The following is a 22,879-nucleotide window of genomic DNA, read 5'->3' as shown; positions in this document are numbered from 1 at the left end:
GCCCTTCCTTTCCAGAATAGAAGTGGCAGAGAACTCCGTTTTCACACATATGAAACAAATATTGATGCAGTATTTGGTGGCCCGTGTTGCAGCTTCTATACAGTACTGTCACAAACCCAGCTGATGTTATCTGCGAGGTTGTCCCAACCTGGGACACCAGTTCATGGTGGTATATAATTTTGTTTACAGGAACGGTGTGAGGAGTCATGTGCAAGACGCGGTGAGAATAGTAACCAGCCCAGTTGCAGTACAACACTGACTGAAGACATTTTATTACCATAAAGAAAAGACACTGTGGCACAGTGTTTAGCACTGCTGCCTCACAGCACCAGGGACCCGGGTTCAATTCTGGCCTTGGGTGACTGTGGAGTTTGCACGTTCTACATGAGTTTCCCCCAGGTGCTCCGGTTTCCAGCCACAGTCTAAAGATGTGTGGATTAGGTTGATAGGCCATGCTAAATTGCCCCTTAGTGTCAGGGGATTAGCAGGGTAAATACGTGGGGCTACATGGATAGGGCCTGGGTGGGATTGTCGGTGGTGCAGGTGTGGTGGGCTGAATGGCCACTTTCTGCACTGTCGGGATTCTATTCTATGATTCAAATAGGACACTTATGTAGAGGAACTATTAACCACACCCACACGGTTTATGTAGCAATTATCCTTTTTGATCCAAGTATATTTACGAGATCTGGCTCTTTCAGGACTTTTCTCTTCTCAAGCAACATCCAGTTCAATATGTCTATATGTAAAGGCCACTTAATAGTTAACGCATTGCACACATTTGGGGAGTTATTTTGAGAACTGTCCCTAGGTTCAGCAAAGATATGATTTTAATTGCCTCCACAAAAATCTTAGCTTGCTTCTGGTGTGCTTGCTGGAACTCACTTACTGGCTATTAAGTGAAATCTTCCCCTCAGCCTGCAAGATGGATACTGCCTCCCTGCTTCTACACAAGGTTGACAATTATACTATTTTTCCTCTTGATGGTTCCCTCTGTGTATTGGCCGCACGTCCCCTCGGCTTCTGTAGTTCTAAAAGATTAACATATGTATGCCTCCCCTGGATAGTGCAATCGTTTAACTAAGATGTTCCCTGTTAGCAGGATTATGTATTCTTCTGGTCGGTTTACAGCTGCTAATCTCATTACAGGGAGACTCACATCCTGTGAAATGCCTCTTTAAATGTTGGTGGCTTCTAAACTGTAATTTTTGCTACATTCTTTGTATCACCTGTTACGAGGCACATTCAGGCAGTACAAGTAACAGCCACACAACACTGAGTCCTGTAAAGGAAGCTGAGACCGCTGTCATTCAGACTGCTGCCATCTTGATTGTGCATTGTAGTATGTGAATGGGCATACAGTGTAGCACAACAGTCCAGCAAGCTCCCCCTCCAACAAATTGCTTGACTTCCTGAGGCAGTGACGCCAGGGACTCTACTGCCCTCTCTGAGGAAGACAGTACGTATTGCCTTACCTCTGCCACACCTCCAGCATACTTGCTGTTGCCTGTTAGGCACAGTAAGAAGTTTAACAACACCAGGTTAAAGTCCAACAGGTTTATTTGGTAGCAAAAGCCACACAAGCTTTCGAGGCTCTGAGCCCCTTCTTCAGGTGAGTGGGAATTCTGTTCACAAACAGAACTTATAAGACACAGACTCAATTTACATGAATAATGGTTGGAATGCGAATACTTACAACTAATCCAGTCTTTAAGAAACAAAACAATGGGAGTGGAGAGAGCATCAAGACAGGCTAAAAAGATGTGTAGGCAGCCAGCCCAAAATGCTGCCACTTATGCTGAGATGATGCCCTATGCAAGTGGGCCCCTCTGGCCCAGAGTTCCTCAAGGTTATCCTCCAAGGCAATTGGCAGTCTTCATCACTGCAAGTCAATAGCCTTCCACTAATCATGCTGCAACCATTGGGATAGCACTCCATAGCAGCACTAGGTCAGGCAAAGACACACAGAAGACAGCCACTAAGAAAATGTACAAGGTTGATAAATTTACATTGTATACATACTATGGTTTGCCCAAAGGAGGCAGAGAGTGGGTATAGATGGGTCTTTTTCTAAATGGAGGTCGGTCACCAGTGGTGTGCCCCAGGGATCTGTTCTGGGACCCTTGCTGTTTGTTATTTTCATAAATGACCTGGATGAGGAAGCGGAGGGATGGGTTGGTAAGTTTGCCAACGACACAAAGGTTGGTGGGGTTGTGGATAGTCTGGAGGGATGTCAGAAGTCACAGAGGGACATAGATAGGATGCAAGACTGGGTGGAGAAGTGGCAGATGGACTTCAACCCAGATAAATGCATAGTGGTCCATTTTGGCAGGTCAAATGGGATGAAGGAGTACAATATAAAGGGAAAGACTCTTAGTACTGTAGAGAATCAGAAGGACCTTGGGGTCCGGGTCCATAGGATTCTAAAATCGGCCCCGCAGGTGGAGGAGGTGGTTAAGAAGGCGTATGGTGTGCTGGCCTTTATCAATCGAGGGATTGAGTTTAGGAGTCCGGGGATAATGATGCAGCTATATAAGACCCTCGTCAGACCCCACTTGGAGTACTGTGCTCAGTTCTGGTCGCCTCATTACAGGAAGGATGTGGAAAAGATTGAAAGGGTGCAGAGGCGATTTACAAGGATGTTGCCTGGATTGAGTGGCATGCCGTATGAGGAGAGGCTGAGGGAGCTCGGTCTTTTCTCCTTGGAGAGGCGTAGGATGAGAGGAGACCTAATAGAGGTATATAAGATCTTGAGAGGCATAGATCGGGTGGACTCTCAGAGGCTTTTTCCCAGGGTGGAAATGGCTGCTACGAGAGGACGCAGGTTTAAGGTGCTGGGGGGTAGGTACAGGGGAAATGTTAGGGGGAAGTTTTTCACACAGAGGGTGGTGGGCGAGTGGAATCGGCTGCCGTCAGTGGTGGTGGAGGCAAACTCAATAGGGTCTTTTAAGAGACTCCTGGATGAGTACATGGGAATTAATAGGATGGAGGGTTATAGGTAGGCCTAAAAGGTAGGGATATGTTCGGCACAACTTGTGGGGCCGAAGGGCCTGTTTTGTGCTGTAGTTTTTCTACGTTTCTTCTGTGTTTCTATGATTCACTTGTCAATTTGGTTTATAATATTCATTCTATGGTGACATTTTAATGTAGCCAAGCAGACCCTGTGATGGGCTCATGGTGAATGGCCAATTGGAGTTCCAAGTAGTGGCTTGAATGAGTACTTTACCACACCAAAAATGGCTGTCCAGATAGCCTCTTTGTCTTCTTCTGCCTGCCAGAGAACAAAGGCATCATGACAGTTGCAAGGATACCAGGCACGATACCCTATCTATGCTCTCCACCATTTGGATGGTGAATGAGCAGAATTAGTTTTGGTTACAGTATTTGACAAAGTTTGGCACCCACAAAGTGACTTGGATGGGACATCATGGAAAAACATACAATCCCAGGAATCCAGATGCTCTCTTTGTTTGCGAGTCTATTATCTGACTGTCGATTTTCCTTGGAGAAGAAAAGGCTGAGGGGAGACTTGATAGAGGTATTCAAGATCCTGAGTGGTATGGACAGAGTAAATGGTGAAAAACTGTTCCCTCTCAAGAGTACAAAAAGAATTAAAGGGTACAGATTCAACAGATTGGGCAAAAGGAGTTGAAGTGCTGTGAGAAAACATATTTTCACCCAGAGTGTGGTTGGAATCTGGAATGAACTTCCTGAGTGGGTTGAGGGGGCAGGTTCGATCAAGGTATTCAAAAGGGAGTTGGATTTATATCTGGAAAGAAAGAATGTTGAAGTTTACAGGGATTAGGCAAGGTGGAATGTTCTTTCAGCAAACTAGTGCAGACTCGATGGGCCAAATGGTTCCCTTATGCACCATAAAGATGCTCTGATTCTGCGAAGAGAGAATGTAATAGAAGTGAGATTCTTGCCCTTTTCTGGGATTGGAGGTCTGGCTGTACCAGGCGGCAGATTCCAATGAGGACATCCTTATTCAAGATCAAACATTCCACACATTGTTCTTCACTGATGTTTATCTCGGAGAATTGCTCCTTTTTTAAATACTTTTCCAATTCAATCAAATCAAATCCAATTCAGAGTCTCAACAAGTTGAGACATTTCAGATCCAGGCTGACAAGACAGGGCGAGCGACCATTTACCCTGTCCTGGGCCCAATCTACATGAGCCAAGCTGATTGGAGAAGGGGGAGGTTCCTCCTCCAAGACTTGAGCTCATTTGCATCTTAGCCAAAAGGCCGAGATGCCGCTTTTAAAAATTGCTTCATATGAAACATATGAAGCCTCAGTGTAACCTAATGACCTCGACCAAGTGCGGCCGACCATGGGCTGCCGTCCATACACTTGATCTTAGCCAAAAGGCCGAGAAGCGATGCTACACTTGATCTTAGCCAAAAGGCCAAGAAGCGATTGAACATCATGGATTGATGCATTCCCCCATTGAAAGCCCTTCTCCTTTCTTCCCTCTTCCAACAGCTATTCAGCTTTATGTTACCTTGCCAAGTCATGTTGTATTCATCTACTTTGAAGTCAACAAAGATCCTTCAGCATCTACCAACCACTCACACCCTGAGGCTTGTGCAACTTGAAACAGCAATGTAAAGTATCAAAGGCTTTTATAAGAGCAAGAGCCAATAGAAATCAATCAGCAGCAAACCTGAAAGTAACTGCTGATGCCTATTTTTTAAAATTCTTATTCATTCGTGGAACATGGGCGTCTCTGGCTGGTCAGCATTTATTGCCCATCCCTGGTTGCCCTTGAGAAAGTGATGGTGAGCTGCCTTCTTGAATCGCTGCAGTCCACGTGCTGTGGGTTGACCCACAATGCCATTCGGGGGTCCTCCTATCTGGATATGCATGTTCAGTTGTATGAGATTCCAAGAAGGTGGGGGCAGGGACACTAAGCTCCAAAATCACACCGCTGGTCAGTATTACATGTTGATCAATGTCATCAGCTACTTGTTCTGCATATTTCTGGATTCTGTTAACTGTGCACACTAACACCCTATAGCCCAGTGTAATTTTCCCCAGTAGTCTACATGCAGCATTTTGGAGTTCTAAGGGCATCCACAGCATCCAAAATGAGCCCTACTCCTTGCCTGCATTCTCTTGAATTTTTTGTCTCTGTATAAAATCATTATATTGTTATGGACAGGAGGCTGGGGGTTAATTGGACCCAGCTTTGATTTTTTCTCTCATGACCCATCCATAAACCATAAGATGTTTTCTGATTTTTGATTTCCCCCTTTATAAATGGTGGCATTTCTTCTCCAACTCTTAAGTTTGGAATGTACAAATCCTCCATAAATAATTCGCAGAGCAAGCCCAACATAAAGTAAAGTAAAAGGGTTGGTTTATTTCACACTCACAAATCATTTTCTATGTTGCTGATACTTGCAGCTCCAAGTTACAGGGTACCTTCAACTCCATTCAAATCAATCTCTAAATTCCATCTAAATAGTTGCCAATCTTTAGCTGTAGAGACAGTTTATTGATTTAATGAGGAAAGTTCTTACACCAGTGTCCTAAATGACTGGATCTCTTTAATGGTAGTGGTAATGAAGGAGAATGATAAAGTGCATTAATGCATGAATCCAAATCAACGTAACAAAACCCTCAGTCTGGACAATAAATGATGTTCTGTCTGAAAGGGTGAAACAAAAAACCATTCACGGTTTCAGGTGCACTATTAATACTTTTGACGTGTTATGCTTGATGAAGAAATGAGACCTGTAAAACCATTTGGAAGATACAGATAACTGCTTGTTTTTCGTAAGTCATTGTTGTGGCAGATGACATTTAAGTCCAAAGCATAAGAGCCACAGAGTCTTGATCAGAAATTGGAAGCTCCGTTAAAGCAAAATAAATAAAATAGCTTCAGGAAAACAAGAATAAAATTAAGCTCAAAACGTGAAAAGTGGAACATTTGGCCCAATCACGGTGGAGATGAATTGGAACAAAAAGGTTCTTCGAAGGCGAAGTAGTTCTTAAGATTCTTTCTCCCCTGAACAAGAAAGACATGCAGAAAATTCCGAGAATGACTCTCTTTCATCTCCAGTTTTCTCAGGTTAAAAGAGGTTCACACCATCTCTTTTATGTTTACTTTATGCGGGCCTGTCGCCATAATAAGATCCACGTACAGTCAGAAAGATTACTTCTCAATCATCAGTACGAAAACACCTCAACATCAATAAGCAAGTACTTAGGACTTGGAGCAAGTCCAATGGAAGGAGGACGGTTTGTGCCTTACACATCAAGATTTCTAACAGAATAAAAGAGAGAACTGATGCTCAGTTTGTGTTAAAAAAAACTCATAGCCATTGAAAATAAGTCTCGAGGCAAAATATGTCAAGGAAACCGTTTTGAAAAAAAAATGTTTAAATAATGCTCCAAAGGATGATGCCGCATTTTCAAAAATATGAATTTTCTATCATCTGAATAAAGGGCATGAGGCATTGTTGTTGATGCATTTACCCGAAAATTTCTGTATTATACAACTAGAAAAGGTGATATGAATGTCATGTTAATTGACATACAGCTAGGAGCAATAATAAGTATAAAACTTATTGATTTACTGCAATATTTACACTCATTAAGATTGGAATGACCAACACTCAGCAAACTTCTGGAATAAATGAAGAAATCATTGACAATAAATGCAAAATAGCTTCATACAGGAAAGTATATTTCAACATATTTCAACCAGAGAAAAACAGTTGGCAAATTAAATGGGCTTTTACCCAACGGAGAATGAATAGTTAGTTATACCAATAATATACCATTAATTTGATGCCTCAAATGGAGGAAAACACCCCAAAGCACTTTATAGCAGCATTACAAAACAAAATTCAAAATCGAGCCACGTAAGGATGTAGGGCAGATTAATAGCACATTGGTTTCAAGGGGCATCTTAAAGGAGGAAAAGAGAGGCAGAAAATTGGGAGGTTTAGGGCAAGAATTCCTGAACTGAGGGCCTTGGCAGCTGAAGGTGCAGCCCCCAGTGGCGGAGGAAATAAAATTGGGGATGTTCAAGAGACTTGAGGAGCACGGATATTTCAGAAGATTGGAAGGGATTGCAGATAAGGATGGGCCAGGAAGAAGAGGGATTTGAAAACAAGGAGATAAGAATGATCCAAATGAGGCAGAGCATAGCAGAGGAACCAGGTCAATGAGCACTGGGTGAACAGGTCTTGATGCAAGTTCGGACATGGAAAGCAGAGGCCTGAGTGCCCTCAAGTTTACAAAGGACAGAACAGCATTGTCAAGTTAGGAGTGCACTGAAATTGTCTGGCAAAAAGGCATGGACAAATGTTTTAGCAGCAGATAAGCTAAGACAGGGAGGATGTTGAAGAATGTTGAAGAGATGGAAATAGAATGTTTTGGTGATGCATAGGAGAATAAATTAACTTTTAGACCACATTGAAATGTAAGGTTGTGCACAGAGAACAAGAGACATGATTCACCAATCTCTGATGAGCAAGGGCATATTGGTGTACACACCTTGATGTATGTCAACAGTTTCAATCCAAACAGCAAAGTGAACTGCTTATTAATCACCACATGTTAAGGCGGCTCAAGGAGGGTGTAATCAATTTGAAATAGGTGGAAAAAAACTCTCATATGTTCTGTCAATTATGATGACAGACTGAGAGATTTGAAAAAGAAAAGTCAATGCTAAGGTCAAAACTTATTTTGCATACAAGTTAGGGTATATCAGACAATGGAGCACCAATTAATTCGAGAAGACTCCAACAATTTTTCTAACATTATGAGTTCACGCATGCCACCAGCTCACTGAGGCACCAATAATCAAATGGTAAGACCTTAAAATTGCAAGAGCACTTCTCAAAAAGGTGCCAGTCTGAAGCACACCATTAAGTCACTCTTCTGGAATTTTGTAGTGCACCAAATCCGAAGAATATTTGGCTGAAAAACTAAGAGATAGAAGAGATTCCTCCCAATAGCAAAACTATTTTTGAAAATCAGGTTTATAAATGATGCAAAAAAACAGAACCCGCCAAGAGACCAGAGTCCCTTTACACAAAAAAGCAGGTTGATTTTTATTTTCAATGATGGTAGAAAACGGATGGTAGTGGATCAGCTGGCCACTGTATAACCGCCCAATTTGCTTCTCTATTGAAGTCAAAGGGTAGGAAAATCAGACGGTGAAGGACAGGCCACCAATTCAATCCTACCCATTTCACAACCCAACCAAAAATTAAAATCATCCCAGTGGTGACTCAAATTGCATTATCCAGCAACACAGCAAAACAAAAGAAAAGACAGAGGCAGTAGGCAACAAAATATTGTGCCAGCACAGCATCTGGATCTAACTTTACAAATAATGGGCCTGCTACCCAAAAAGCAAGAAGATCAGTAGCATAAAACACATGCACAATGATCTTATTTATCAGTGACTTATAGGAACCATTAATTCTGGTACTGTTGTGCTACCTGCATTTGAACTTGCGACAAGTCCTGGTCACCCATCAACCATATGTTTAGTGACCCACGCAGGCTCAATTTTAAAATTCTCACCCATGTGTTCAAATCCATCCGTGGTCTCACCCCTTCCTTTTTTGTGCCTCCTCTAGTCCTACAATCCTCCAAACTATGTGTTCCTCCAATTTTAGCCTGTTGTTGCACATATCGCACTTTTATCAGTCCAGTTAGTGTATATGCTCCTCTCTAAACTTCTCTGCCATTTGACCCCCTCCCCCCAAGATGCTCCTTAACACCCATCTCATTGACAATACTTTTGCTCATCTGTCTTAATAACAATTTACATCTCTCAACATCAAATTTCGATTGTTAAAACTCCTTTGAGGAAATTTCAGATGTTTTATTATATTCAAAGGTGTTTTCTAAATGCAAGTTGTTGATGTTGTAAACACAACAATGTGGATATGGTTTTGAAGAGACTATTGCAGAAATATACCAAACACCATGATTGCCAACCTATTTATATTTTGCTAGAGCAAGAAATGCGACTTTAATCCTTAACAGGTATGTGGGGATGGGACCAGGGGCATGGGTGTGGGCATTGGAGGCAATGGTTCCTCTGTACCTGAGCTGTAGAAAGTATCAGAAACATTTTTACAATTTTGTTACATCTATCCCACAGATTAAAGCATCCATGCATGGTGTACAACACCACAATACATCGATGAAGCACTAAATATACAGCACCAACTTATGAACAGGACAACAAAATACAAATCTTGCTTTATAAATTCCACTCACTTACTTGTATATGTCAGTTCAAATCCTTGGTCAGTTGCAGTTCCATTTGTATTGAACTCCAGCCACATATGGTTTGATGTGCTATTTAAAACAACTCCCAGCAATTCTGATTGAGTAAAAACTCCAAGGCGCCGAAAGCTGTTATCTTTTCCATCATACACCTAAAATGAGAGGGCATAGAGATTTTTGGAAGCAACTTAATAACTTCATAATGACTTCAAACTTATCTAATTCGTGGTTCATACTGGTCAAACTTGTTATGATGATGGGAATTGTGACTCTTGGTATCAACCTGTAATTTCACCAACTACTGAAACGTATAATGAAGTGTCTAAAAAGGGCTTTTAAAAGGCCAAAAAAGACACTGACAAAGACACTAGTTTCCAGTTGACCGCATGCTTTCTGCACACCACACACTCGGTGCATGAGTGAAGCTGGTACATACACCGGAATAATGATTAAAAATCAGATCCAATGTGTAAAGCTCAACAGAAAGAAGTCACTCAACGACTTTCATTTCATTTGCATGTTTGATATGGCAAATGATCCCAGGATGCTTCACACCAGCGTAATCAGACAAAAATGAATGCCAAGCCAAAGGATGAGATATATCAGGAGCTGTGCTGACTTAAAGGGTTTCTACCATGACAATGGTAAGGGATATAAAATTGACCTTTATCTGTTGAGTGCCCAGGTGGGGGGTTGAGTTGAGAGAGAGAGAGTGTGAGAGAGAGAGAGCAGGAGTGATAAAATGGTCTTGGAGTAGAAGGTCAGCCCTACACCAAATCCAGAGGTTTGACCATGCTGATGACATAGCAATGCTGAAGCAGCTATCAAAGCTGGAGGAAGAAAACAGGATGCTCACACACAACCTGCATGATCTCCTGGAATGATATTTCCAGACCTGGCATCTCAGTCCCAAACCAGAGAAGACAGATGTGTTAGTGTCCCACCTGAACAATAACACTGCCGCGAAAGAAGCAAATAAAAGCCTCATGCTGCCTCAGTAGACAGAAAGTCAAGGAAAGAAATTGAGCCACGGATGACTTACCAGCAATTAATGTTAAGTAAATACATCCACAAATGTAAACATCTCTTGCTTTCTACCCTAAGGTCAGAATACAATTCTAGGTGTGCCAGTGCCTCATTTAAGCTACCTCGGCTGGTCAACAGTTGAGCATCAAACAGCAGAACAAAATGACTTTGAGAGGCAATGATCTGTAATGAATCTGATGTGAACAGCCCAGTTTGCAGAGAAACAAGAGGAAGAACGTGTGTAACTACAGCAAATCTGGCAAAGAAATGAAAAGAAAATGCAACAGATCAATTCCCATTAAGCAAACATAATAAGAATTTAATCAACACCTCTCCTTGTTAGACTGAGTGAAATATTGGTTTCATCACATTGAAATTGTCTACACCTCAATTCAGATGTCCAGCACTACATCTATAATAACAGCAATAATATTTTTCCCAAACAATAACTGATGGGCTGTATGTGAAAAAAACATAGCAATGGAAACTCAGATATTTATTCCTGGGCAGTTTGATATACAGTTAGTTCATGCCATTACTCACTGTTTATCATATTGTTAAGTTAATATACTACTTGGTTCCAAAACAATCCTTCCACAATACAGGAGGCAACACAGACCACACCAAAAAAAAGTTTTGTTCACAGAAGACCAAGACTTGCCCTTCTGATGAAATATTAGAGATCATTCCATTCTTAGATCTATTCCTTGGCATCATCTCCTTCAGGAAAGGATAAGTAAAGAGATACAAAAAGGAGATACGTGAAGTCCAGGATATTCTCAGGATGTGAAAGATGCAAATCCAAGATTATTTTTCCTTTTCAAGCAAGATTGGAATGTGAGTATTTGTAAGTTGTCTAACCAAAGACAAAGGTGTGGGTGAATGTCTATGTACTGTGGCTTGAGATTTCTTCTCTGAATTCTAAGGCTATATGAGTCTCAGCTACCACCTTGGTCAAGATCGCCCAACTCTTGAGGTCCAAAATTGAACTTGAAAACTTCCTGGCTATGGTTCATTTACCACATTTTTTGGCAGAACTTTGATTGCTCATATTTCAAATGGAAATGAAATCCATTATAAATTCAATCATCTAAAGTAAGGGTGAAAACCAATGAAGCATCATCTGAAACAAGTTCTTTAATCAATATGTAGTTCAAATTTGTTCATGCAGCTGTATAATTCACTTTTATAATTTTAATCTCAACATTTATACAGTATTGAAATTCTGCAATAAGAGTAATACTTTTGATTGGATTTTTGTTTCGGAAAAATAAACAAAAAGAAGCTATGTGTGCTGAAGTCACTGTTACCTTGACAACATCACCCTGTTGAAGTTTAAACATCCTGGCTTGAAGGCGAATTCCTTTCCCTGGCTGAGTCTCAATTCTATAGATGCATTCATGATTGTTCTCGTAGTTGGCTGGATAATTTGGCGACAACAGAGTGCCTTCCGTCGCAGTTACAGAGGCTCCACATTCAGCTAAGTCACAAATAGAAAGTGCAAGTAATTAAAATATCCTTCAGAACAAATACAGGGGAAAGAAAGACAGATACAAAATGACAACTCAATTATATAATACTACTTAAAATTGCTGCTTGACATAAATATATCCTACACTATTCCTATGGAGGGACATATACATTCACAGCGAGTGCCAAATATGTGACACAACATTCACCAAAAAATCTAAGACTTGAACTGGAAATCGTGATTTGTTTGTCTGTCGCAAGCACCATTAACCATAATATTTAAAAATCACTAAAGTGAACCATTTATACAGCTTATTAGCTGCAAGATTAGCTGTGGGTAATGATGCAGCAAACAAGACAATTTTGGAACCATAATAGTAACATATGAAGTTTTAAATAACTATTAAACATAGTTTAAGTGATCCATTATCAGCATGCCTGAGAATAAAGACAGGAGTGTGCAGCTTTAACTGTCGTTCATACAATGCTGCTCAATTCATTGTCAGCAAAAGCTAAAATGCTGTATGAATGCATTTACTTTGGAGTTGTTAGCAAAGTCCATCAGTCTCTCTGAATTGTGGAACTACAAAAGAATCCTAGCCTGCGGTGGACGGAATAACAATGATATCCACCTGGCCTTTGGACATTGTGTGTTATGGTAGGTGTGGGTGCATTCACTTTAGGAATGCTGTTGAGTATGTAAAGCACTGAATGGGCTATTAAAAATTTGTAATGCACGCGTGGTGGACATGCCAAATGCACACAATATATTTGTATTTTCAAAAGCACACTGTCATCATTCTGCCAGCACTACACTAATATTTTTCATCAACTTAATACTCCATTTGGATTTTATTTCTTTTTCAGTTTGCTAGCCATTCTAGTCTAAATAATCCAATAATATTTTCACACAACTCCCCTGGTTCCTGGTAAACAAACTGGTAAGAAGTCTCACAACACCAGGTTAAAGTCCAACAGGTTTATTTGGTAGCAAAAGCTTTTGCTACCAAATAAACCTGTTGGACTTTAACCTGCTGCTGTGAGACTTCTTACTGTATTTACCCCAGTCCAACGCCTGCAACTCCACATCAAAACAAACTGGTTACAGCCAAGAATGTGAATGTTTAGCCAGTTCCCTAGCCTTTGCCAATACTGCTTTGAGCAGCTCGCAGGTGGTTTGCGTGCAGAATGGGGATAAATTTCCTTTCTAATTTTTCTCTCCATTGCTGTGGAGAAGAATCATACTTTTGTTTGATAGTTTCCCAGTGCAGAAGACGATCATAACCACCACACTGTGGCACTAGCGTGCTACTCCATCTCAGTTTAAGTAGTTACAGCACGTATTGATGAAGTCAGAGGACGAGAACCCAAATCCCATTTTCAGCTATTAAACTCAATTTGGATAGAGCAGGTGTTCCATTCCTTTTCAATTGAGCAACAGGAAGAAAGTAATGAACTCACAAGGAAAGGCAGGTCATGGAACGTAATGTGGACTATTGAGTGTGCTGACTTTGGAGTGGCTCTTAGCACAGATCGTTCCATTGTTAGTGCAGCAGAACCAGTGCACATAATTGTACTGACGTACAGCAGGGTGCAACAGGCAAATTAAGATAGGCTAAGACATTAAGTAATGACCTCCAAAGTTTATACATGTGGCCAATGCTACTCTTAATGTATGAGCATCACCCATTATTAAAACACGGATGCAAAGTTCTATAAGTTGTGTCATTCATCAACATTCAACTCCTCCAATACCTGGCTGTTGCTAAATTTTGGAGAGTCCATTAAATAGAAAAGAAATTCCAAAAAAAGTACTTATAAAATAGTTCCAGTTGTAAAAACAATACTTTGAATAATTGGGAGATATGTATGAGTATAATGTGCCAGTCCTTGACAGCATTGGAAAATAAATTCGTATCATGGCAGAAAGAAAAAAAACAAACAGCAGTTTATAAAACTGCTCAATGACCTAGTGAGGAATGCATTGAAGAATGTGGCACTGAACCATATAGGAAGGTCTCAGAGATCCAGGTATGGTTGCTTATTTGTGATGAGGTAGATTATCTCTGGCGAGGTAATAGAACTGATTTCAGCCTTCCTTGAGAAAGGGAAAAGAGTCAGACATCTTTCTATGTTACTCCCTCCTGAAAAAGTACTGGTCAGCCAGCTGAACAGAAGATCAGGTTTGGTTGCATTCCACTTCTCACCCTCAACCTATTCCTTGAAACTTGTAAGAAGTCTCACAACACCAAGTTAAAGTCCAACAGCTTTATTTGTTCCATGTCTAGGTTTTGCTACAAGAATGGCCATTTGGGACAAGTACTGTGACGAGACAGCAAACTGGGTGGCACGGTGGCACAGTGGTTGGCACAGCTGCCTCACAGCTCTGGGGACCCAGGTCAATTCCAGTTTTGGGTGACTCTCTTCGTGGAGTTTGCACATTCTCCCCGTGTCTCCATGGGTTTCGTCCAGGTGCTCTGATTTCCTCCCACACTCCAAAAATGTGCAGGTTAGGCGGATTGGCCATGCTAAATTGCACCTTCATGTCCAAAGATATGTAAGTTAGGTGGATTAGCTATGATAAATGCACAGGGTTAAGGGATTGGATAAGATACTCTGTCAGAGAGTCGGTGCAGACTCGATGGGCTGAATGGCTTTTTCTGCACTGAGGGATGCTATGATAATTTTATGAATCTCTAGTTTCAGCAGAATCCTTTAAACAACTTTTATATTTTACTGTTTTTTAATGAGTCCAATTAACATTCAATTCTAACAATGCATGTATGGATTAATCTCAACTAAATATATAAAATTCATACATAAAATTCCCTACTGTGCACTAGAAATGGGAATGGTAGCATGATGGTAATATTACTGGGCTAGTAATCCAGAGGCGTGGGCTTTAATGATTTGGAAATATGAGTTCAAGTCCCATCATGTCAGCTGGTGGAATTTAAATTTGGCTAATTAATAAATCAGGAATACAAAATTAGCCTCAATAATGGTGACCAAAAAACTACCAGAGTGTTGCAGAAACTTATCTGCTTCACTTGTACTGCTTCGGAATGGGAATTGTGCCATCATTATCCAGGCTGACCTACATGTGTTTCCAGACATCCCCCAGCAATGTGGTTGACTCTTAACTGTTCTCTGAAATGGTCTAAACAAGCCACTTAGTTATCTTAAATCACAAGAGAAAAGTAAAAAAATAATAAAGTTTGGACCACTCAGCATCATTGTAGGTACTGGAAATGACAGTGACATATTCTGCCCAGTCAACCTTGCAACATCCTCCTCATTAACCTCGGGTAACTTGTCCCAAGATTGAGACTAGTCAAGCAGCATCTTACATAGTCATGCTCTGTTAAGCCAAGAGAAGTCCCAGGACATATCCATCAGAGGTGGCAGAAGCATGATATATAATCCAGAGGGAGTGGCCCTGGGAGTCCTCTGTGTTAACTGTGAACATGATGTGGGGATGCCGGCGTTGGACTGGGGTAAACACAGTAAGAGTTTTAACAACACCAGGTTAAAGTCCAACAGGTTTATTTGGTAGCAAATGCCATTAGCTTTCAGAGCGCTGCTCCTTCGTCAGATGGAGTGGATATCTGCCTTCTATCCTGCAGATATCCTTCTGCCTGCAGATATCCACTCCATCTGACGAAGGAGCAGCGCTCCGAAAGCTAATGGCATTTGCCCAGCAGATACAAGTTTAACTTTATAAGATGAATCATAATGCAGAACCGTACGTTCTTAAATTGTCCTTGTTTCTCTTTTCTGAATCCTCTGTAATTCACCCATCTTTTAAGAGGTTGGAGCTTGAAATTATATATATTTCAAACATAGCCTCACTATGATTCAGACAAAATTGGGACCATGATGGATATCTTTAAAAAAATGCTGGAAGATGTAGATGATATAAATATGCCTTGTATCTCATATTGCAAGTACAGTTATGAGAACACAGATTTAAAATGATCAAAACTCAGTATCACCCCATGATATGTTGTCCTCTTTAAAATGAAGCATTAATGGCAGGTCAGAAATGGAACAGAAGGATTAAAGGACAGATCTGGGTTTAAATATCTCATGGGATGTGGTGATTCTTGCACTGATGGAGCTGAACGGAGCATTCCAAAGTTAGACAATGGAAGCATAAGGTTGATGAATATTCAAGCATTTTGTTAGACTACATTCATGAATGAGAGCATATTTATACAGAAATTTCTTTCACGAGCTTAAACATGTCAAGGCAGTATTCACAATTGTGTGGACGGTACAAAGTTGGTTCAAGGGGCAGGCTTGATGGTCTATCATCTCATTTTGTTCCAGGTTTCTACATCTCAGATAAATTGTAAGCTGCAAGATTAAACCTGTGAGATAGCATATATTAGAACCATAGAAACTAGAAGCAGGGGTAGGCCATTAGGCCCTTCGAGCCTGCTCCGCCATTCATTTTGATCATGGTCAGTCATCAAATTCAATAACCGAAGGAGAAGATGCTGGAAAATCTCAGCAGGTCTGGCAGCATCTGTAAGGAGAGAAAGAGCTGACGTTTCGAGTCCAGATGACCCTTTGTCAAAACTCGAAACATCAGCTCCTTTCTCTCCTTGCAGATGCTGCCAGATCTGCTGAGATTTTCCAGCATTTTCTCTTTTAGTTTCAGATTCCAGCATTTGCAGTCATTTGCTTTAATCGAATTCCAATATCCTGGTCCCCCCTTCCCTTCCCTATCCCTTGATCCCTTTAGGCTTTAGAGCTATATCTATAGAAATCATTAGAATGGCTTTTGGAAGACATATTTCCAGTCTATATGTGGATGATAGGAAGTCACGTTGAGCTCACTGCTGCCTTTTCCTCAACTCACATATTTAAGAGAAGAAATTCTCTGTTGAGTAAAAACATTTTTCAGCAACCACAGTGCTACCAGTAACAGAATGTCGAAATCAAGTAGTCACAAATGATCCTGTGATCGCTTTCATAGCAAGAAGATACCTCTTTTGTCCAATTTTGAGCAAAACTTGCATCTTTTTTGACATCGCCGTGTGCTGCAGTTCCTTAAACTGTAGCGAGCCCATCTGGTTTATATTGCATTGGTTGCCTCTGCTCTAAGCTGAATAGGATCACTGTTTATAACTCATCTGATAACAAAACAATTCAGACCTTCGAACGAGTATCCAACATACCATATAAACGTATATCAACATGTATCCTCAAAATGTCAGCCAGGTATTCAACAGGTTAAACATCACTTCATTTCATACGGCAGGATTTTCCAGCTCTTCCCGTTGGTGGGACGGGTGAGCCATGCATGAAGTAGCAGACATTGGCGGGACTGGAAAATTCCACCCATATTGTTTTGTTAACTTCAATTAACTTTGGTGTATTTACTTACAAAATAACGTCAACACTTGCTTTGACTTTAACAATTTGCTGTTCAGCAAATGTTTCTTGGAGTCGTCAATGTGAGGTCAAGGGATCCTTGGAATTGTTCAGCAAGTGACTGATATTGTGACTGATACCATCCTGTAGACCTATATTCCTGCCAATATCTTACCCAGCAATAAGTACATTACACTCAACATTAGGATGCATGAAATGAAAGCATGTGACCACCTACCCACACACCTTGGAAGAGGTGCACTCCACACACGCCGTCCTCCTCCATAACAGGTGATCTGAGTAGCACCTTCGAGTCTGTATCCAGGAAAACAGGAAAACGTCAATGAGTCCCCAACTTCAAACTGAAACCCAATTCTCCTACTGAAAGCAGGGACACCAGGATCATCGCATGGCTCCAACTCATACTCTGTGAAAAAGAATATTTCAGATAATCAGATCAATACATCCAACAATCATGTTACACATTTTTCCAGTTATTTGTTGGTTCTGGATAGATAAAAAAAAATCTTCAAGCCAATAAAAGGAAATGGACATGTATGAACAATCAAGGTAGTTAATCCTCATCCTTCATTCTCTCCAATATTACATTCATTTGAGGAATGATGATTTATGTCACCTGACAATTTGGAAACTTCACTTTGCGAAACGTGAAAATACTATGTCAATGCAGCTTCCCGTAAAAGTTTCTAATTCACTCACAACCCAATTAGGTTTAGATATTTTGCAAACGATTGCATGAGCATTTTGTGCATCATCCTATTTTCTCATAAAATCCATTAAACATCACATTATTTCATAGTATTTTGTTAACCTCAATTAATCCAATCATTTAAGGCAGTCATTTTTCTTTCACTTCTTTTCTTTTCACTTAAACGTGATTAGCATGATGATATCGAAAGTATTCAACATTCTAAGTTTAAAACTATAAATTAGTCGGACAGTGGAAGAACCAACAATCAGCTGATTTAAATCGGAAATTTCCAGGTTACCGCACACACATTGCTTTGTTTGGTATTTTGATTTTTAAATAACGGTTGCAGGTTGAGCGAAAGCAGAGAAGCTTACCTGAGAATGTGATGTTGAACCCCTCATAAGATACTGAAAAGTCAGAGATGAAGCGTAATTGCGCAGTGTAATTTCCAAACAAGCCGGCATTGGTACTTGGAGGCAGGGCAGAGCCTGTGAGCCTTGCTACAGGTTCTGTGAAACTCCCATCTTCTGTGATAATTAAATAGTCATGAGAGCTTTCAAGATGGAATGTGTGGAACACCAATTGCACACCTAAAAAAAAGGAAAGATAGGTTTAAATGGAGATTTAACTGACACTGACAGTAGTCAATGGGCGAAATCTTATCAAAAAATGGCAGAGAAAAAAGTGTGTTTCTCTCCAGATCTTACCACACTCTGTCACAAAAACCTGGGTGGGCATGTTTCACGCCATCCTGTAGAGGGTGGGACAAAACTCTGCTGCAAGGGTGAAGGGTATAGATAGGGGAAGTGAGTACGGATTCAAGATTGCCCCCCATTGAGTTTCACAACACAGAAAGAGGCCCTTCAGCCCATCGTGTCTGTGCCAGGCATCAAGCACCAATCTTTTCTCACCTCATTTCCCGGCACTTGAACTGTAGCCTTATATGCTGCAGCATTTCAAGTGTTCATCTAAATGCCTCTTAAATGCTGTGATGGTTCCCACCTATACCATCCCTCATGCAGAGAATTATTGATCCCTCTATTAATAGAACATAGAACATAGAACATTACAGCGCAGAACAGGCCCTTCGGCCCATGATGTTGCACCGACCAGTTAAAAAAAAAAACTGTGACCCTCCAACCTAAACCAATTTCTTTTCGTCCATGAACCTATCTACGGATCTCTTAAACGCCCCCAAACTAGGCGCATTTACAACTGATGCTGGCAGGGCATTCCAATCCCTCACCACCCTCTGGGTAAAGAACCTACCCCTGACATCGGTTCTATAACTACCCCCCCTCAATTTAAAGCCATGCCCCCTCGTGCTGGATTTCTCCATCAGAGGAAAAAGGCTATCACTATCCACCCTATCTAAACCTCTAATCATCTTATATGTTTCAATAAGATCCCCTCTTAGCCGCCGCCTTTCCAGCGAAAACAATCCCAAATCCCTCAGCCTCTCCTCATAGGATCTCCCCTCCATACCAGGCAACATCCTGGTAAACCTCCTCTGCACCCTCTCCAAAGCCTCCACATCCTTCCTGTAATGTGGGGACCAGAACTGCACACAGTACTCCAAGTGCGGCCGCACCAGAGTTGTGTACAGTTGCAACATAACGCTACGACTCCTAAATTCAATCCCCCTACCAATAAACGCCAAGACACCATATGCCTTCTTAACAACCTTATCTACTTGATTCCCAACTTTCAGGGATCTATGCACACATACACCTAGATCCCTCTGCTCCTCCACACTATTCAAAGTCCTCCCGTTAGCCCTATACTCAACACATCTGTTATTCCTACCAAAGTGAATTACCTCACACTTCTCCGCATTAAACTCCATCCGCCACCTCTCGGCCCAACTTTGCAACCTGTCTAAGTCTTCCTGCAAACTACGACACCCTTCCTCACTGTCTACCACACCACCGACTTTGGTGTCATCAGCAAATTTGCTAATCCACCCAACTATACCCTCATCCAGATCATTAATAAATATTACAAACAGCAGTGGCCCCAAAACAGATCCCTGAGGTACACCACTTGTAACCGCACTCCATGATGAATATTTACTATCAACCACCACCCTCTGTTTCCTATCCGCTAGCCAATTCCTGATCCAATTTCCTAGATCACCCCCAATCCCATACATCTGCATTTTCTGCAGAAGCCTACCATGGTGAACCTTATCAAACGCCTTACTAAAATCCATATATACCACGTCCACTGCCTTGCCCCCATCCACCTCCTTGGTCACTTTCTCAAAAAACTCAATAAGGTTAGTAAGGCACGACCTACCTGCCACAAAACCATGCTGACTATCACCTATCAATTCATTACTCTCCAAATAACTATAAATCCTATCCCTTATAATTTTTTCCAACATCTTGCCGACAACAGAAGTGAGACTCACCGGTCTATAATTCCCGGGGAAGTCTCTGTTCCCCTTCTTAAACAATGGGACAACATTCGCTAACCTCCAATCTTCTGGTACTATACCAGAGGCCAACGACGACCTGAAGATCAGAGCCAGAGGCTCTGCAATCACTTCTCTTGCCTCCCAGAGAATCCTTGGATAAATCCCATCCGGACCAGGGGATTTATCTATTTTCAGACCCTCCAGAATATCCTGCACATCCTCCTTATCAACTGTAATACTGTCTATTCTACTCCCCTGCAACCCAGTGTCCTCCTCAGCTATATTCATGTCCCCTTGCGTGAACACCGAAGAGAAATATTGGTTCAATGCTTCACCAATCTCCTCCGGTTCCACACATAACTTCCCTCTGCCATCTATAACTGGCCCTAAACTAATGGGAGAAGTTTCTTACTATCTACCCTCTCAATGTCCCTTAGGACTGGCAGATAAAGACCAACTCTAATTTGCTCAGGCAGTTGAAAGTAATTTTCAATTTGCAAGGAAAGTTCATGCTTTTTTATGTAATATTTCCAGTCATCAGTTAATACATTCATGTAAACCCACATTAATTTTCAGGATGAGGACATTTTTGTCAAGGGCAGTATTTATTGCTCATCCCTGGTTACCCAGAGAAGGTAGTGGTGGGCTTTCCTCTTAAACCACGAGGTGACAGATTGATCCATATGAGTGACGAGCTAAGCCATTTCAGAGGTTATTCTCAACCACTGTATGTGGGGCAGAATCACATACAAAGCCAAACTGAGTCAAAGTGGTACATTGTCTCCAAGGGGTTATCTGAATAATGGGTCAAACTTTTGAAGCAGTTTTTACAATTACAGTTTTCAAACATTCTTATTTGCAATGTCTTCGCAGCAGAAGCAAAAACGGTGACGAAACACAGTTGACTTACCTTTTCCGTGCGATACTTCAATTATCCAAGTACAATTCAAGGAATTTGGGTAAAAATCAGGAAACCCAGGAGATAGAATAGTTCCACTTGTGCCATGAACATAGCCACCACAGAAAGCTAAAGAAAAAGAAACTTTTTTTTGTATGGCGCTGAAAGAAACAACACTTTTCTTGCTCAATCCCTAAGCACTTGGCAGAAAATAAGTAGTAGTTTCTGAATTTAGTCTGAAAAATACAGAGGAAATTTGTATTCCAGAGGAAAAATACAGAGAAATACAGAGGGCTTTATACATAGAAATATTAAGAAATGAGTATATTGCTTTGCAATTTCATAAAAATGTATGAAGAACAGAAAAAGACAATTTAAAATGTTCCCAATGAATTGAAATCTGATGCTCGGACAAATTCATTTTATGATAAACTTTTCTTTATCACAACTGCATTTCATCGTAACAGAGATATTACTGACTGACACTTTGACTGAATGAAGTTAGCAGCACATTGCTATTTTATTGAACAGCTCACCTTGGAAATTGTGATCTAAATAATAATTCAAAACTAATTTCAATATTAGTTAATCTGTATTATAACTCCTGTCCAATTTTAAATTGGCATTAGCAAAGATAGCACAGTGCCAAGTCTTTCTCCTGGATCTGAACTAGAATGAATGGTTTTAAAACTTTCCATCAAGAGGCACAGTTAATATGCAAGTAGTTTATAAGTGCATTAAATTTTCAGAAATTGGTTTCTTCTGGCCTATTAAGATCCAATGGAAATTGAAGATTACTGTTAAGATTTTCATGTAAGCAGTCAGTTAACTGTAGTAATTGTATTGAATTCCATTGTAGTTGGTTATTGTCATATTGGCTTTTTTTTCAACTAGTAAATTTCACTGCATTGCCTTATTTAATTCTTCAAACTATATTGTTGAATACCTATGTTGTTTAAACAGCTTCAGAGACTCTAGCCTATTTCAAGTTAACATTTCTACTGTTTCAAACATTTGAGAAAGGTCGATTTAACATTATGGGGTAAATTTAGCTGAACAGTGCTCCCAACAGGGAACAATGCTTGAAGAGAACATGAACTGCAGCGATTGCTGTAACGCTGGAAAATCAATCTCCGATCTGCGCTCACTTTCAGCATGGTTCCCCCCTCAGAACAATTTATCACAAAAATGTATTCTTCTTAGAAATACCCGCGTCACTTTTTTTTAAAACGTCACTGACAGCAGAACATTTATGGATCATATCATAGCACAGGCTAAGGCAACACCTCATTGGTCAGGGTTTTATGGCCCCACCACAGTGCCTCTCTCTGCCCCCGGCAGGTTCAGGAGATCATTTAAAAATTACTGCTTACTTCGGCAGGACCGTAATTTCATGCCAAGCAGGATGGGGGACGTAAAATCCTGGCCATGGTTAAGAATCAGATGTAGAAATAGCCGTGCCACGAGAAAATGATGGCATTAACTTTCCTTTTCAGTGCATGGGCATTGATATTTACATGGGTCCAATTAACAGACTAACACAAGGTGTGGAAAGTCAATGTACAACCCTTCAAACCTGATTCCTGCACATGTGCACCGCACAGGTACAAGGAAAATAATCAACACCAAAGTCTTACTCATCTTTATGCCACCTAGTGTCAAAAGAAATTGATAAACTTGGGGAACGAGCATGCAACTGGTAAAACAAT

At 40.8% G+C, this 22,879-nt stretch overlaps 1 protein-coding gene and 1 pseudogene across 1 annotated transcript in view; both read right to left on the bottom strand.

The window, feature by feature from the left end:
• Positions 1-22,879, bottom strand: part of csmd1b (CUB and Sushi multiple domains 1b) — a 2,043,836-nt gene that overhangs the window by 504,284 nt on the left and 1,516,673 nt on the right. The window contains exons 21-25 of the mRNA XM_078213588.1: positions 21,183-21,299; positions 18,228-18,443; positions 17,380-17,568; positions 11,600-11,769; positions 9,259-9,415 (exon numbers count right to left, since the gene is read on the bottom strand). Coding sequence (XP_078069714.1) covers positions 9,259-9,415; positions 11,600-11,769; positions 17,380-17,568; positions 18,228-18,443; positions 21,183-21,299 — 849 coding nt within the window. The remainder of the gene's footprint in view (positions 1-9,258; positions 9,416-11,599; positions 11,770-17,379; positions 17,569-18,227; positions 18,444-21,182; positions 21,300-22,879) is intronic.
• On the bottom strand, positions 4,169-4,422 carry LOC144494542 (U2 spliceosomal RNA; annotated as a pseudogene).

This window comes from Mustelus asterias, chromosome 5 (assembly GCF_964213995.1).
Source record: "Mustelus asterias chromosome 5, sMusAst1.hap1.1, whole genome shotgun sequence".
Taxonomy (NCBI): Eukaryota; Metazoa; Chordata; class Chondrichthyes; order Carcharhiniformes; family Triakidae; genus Mustelus; species Mustelus asterias.
The sequence above is the reverse complement of the archived record's forward strand: the minus strand, read 5'-3'. Positions and strand labels throughout refer to the sequence as shown.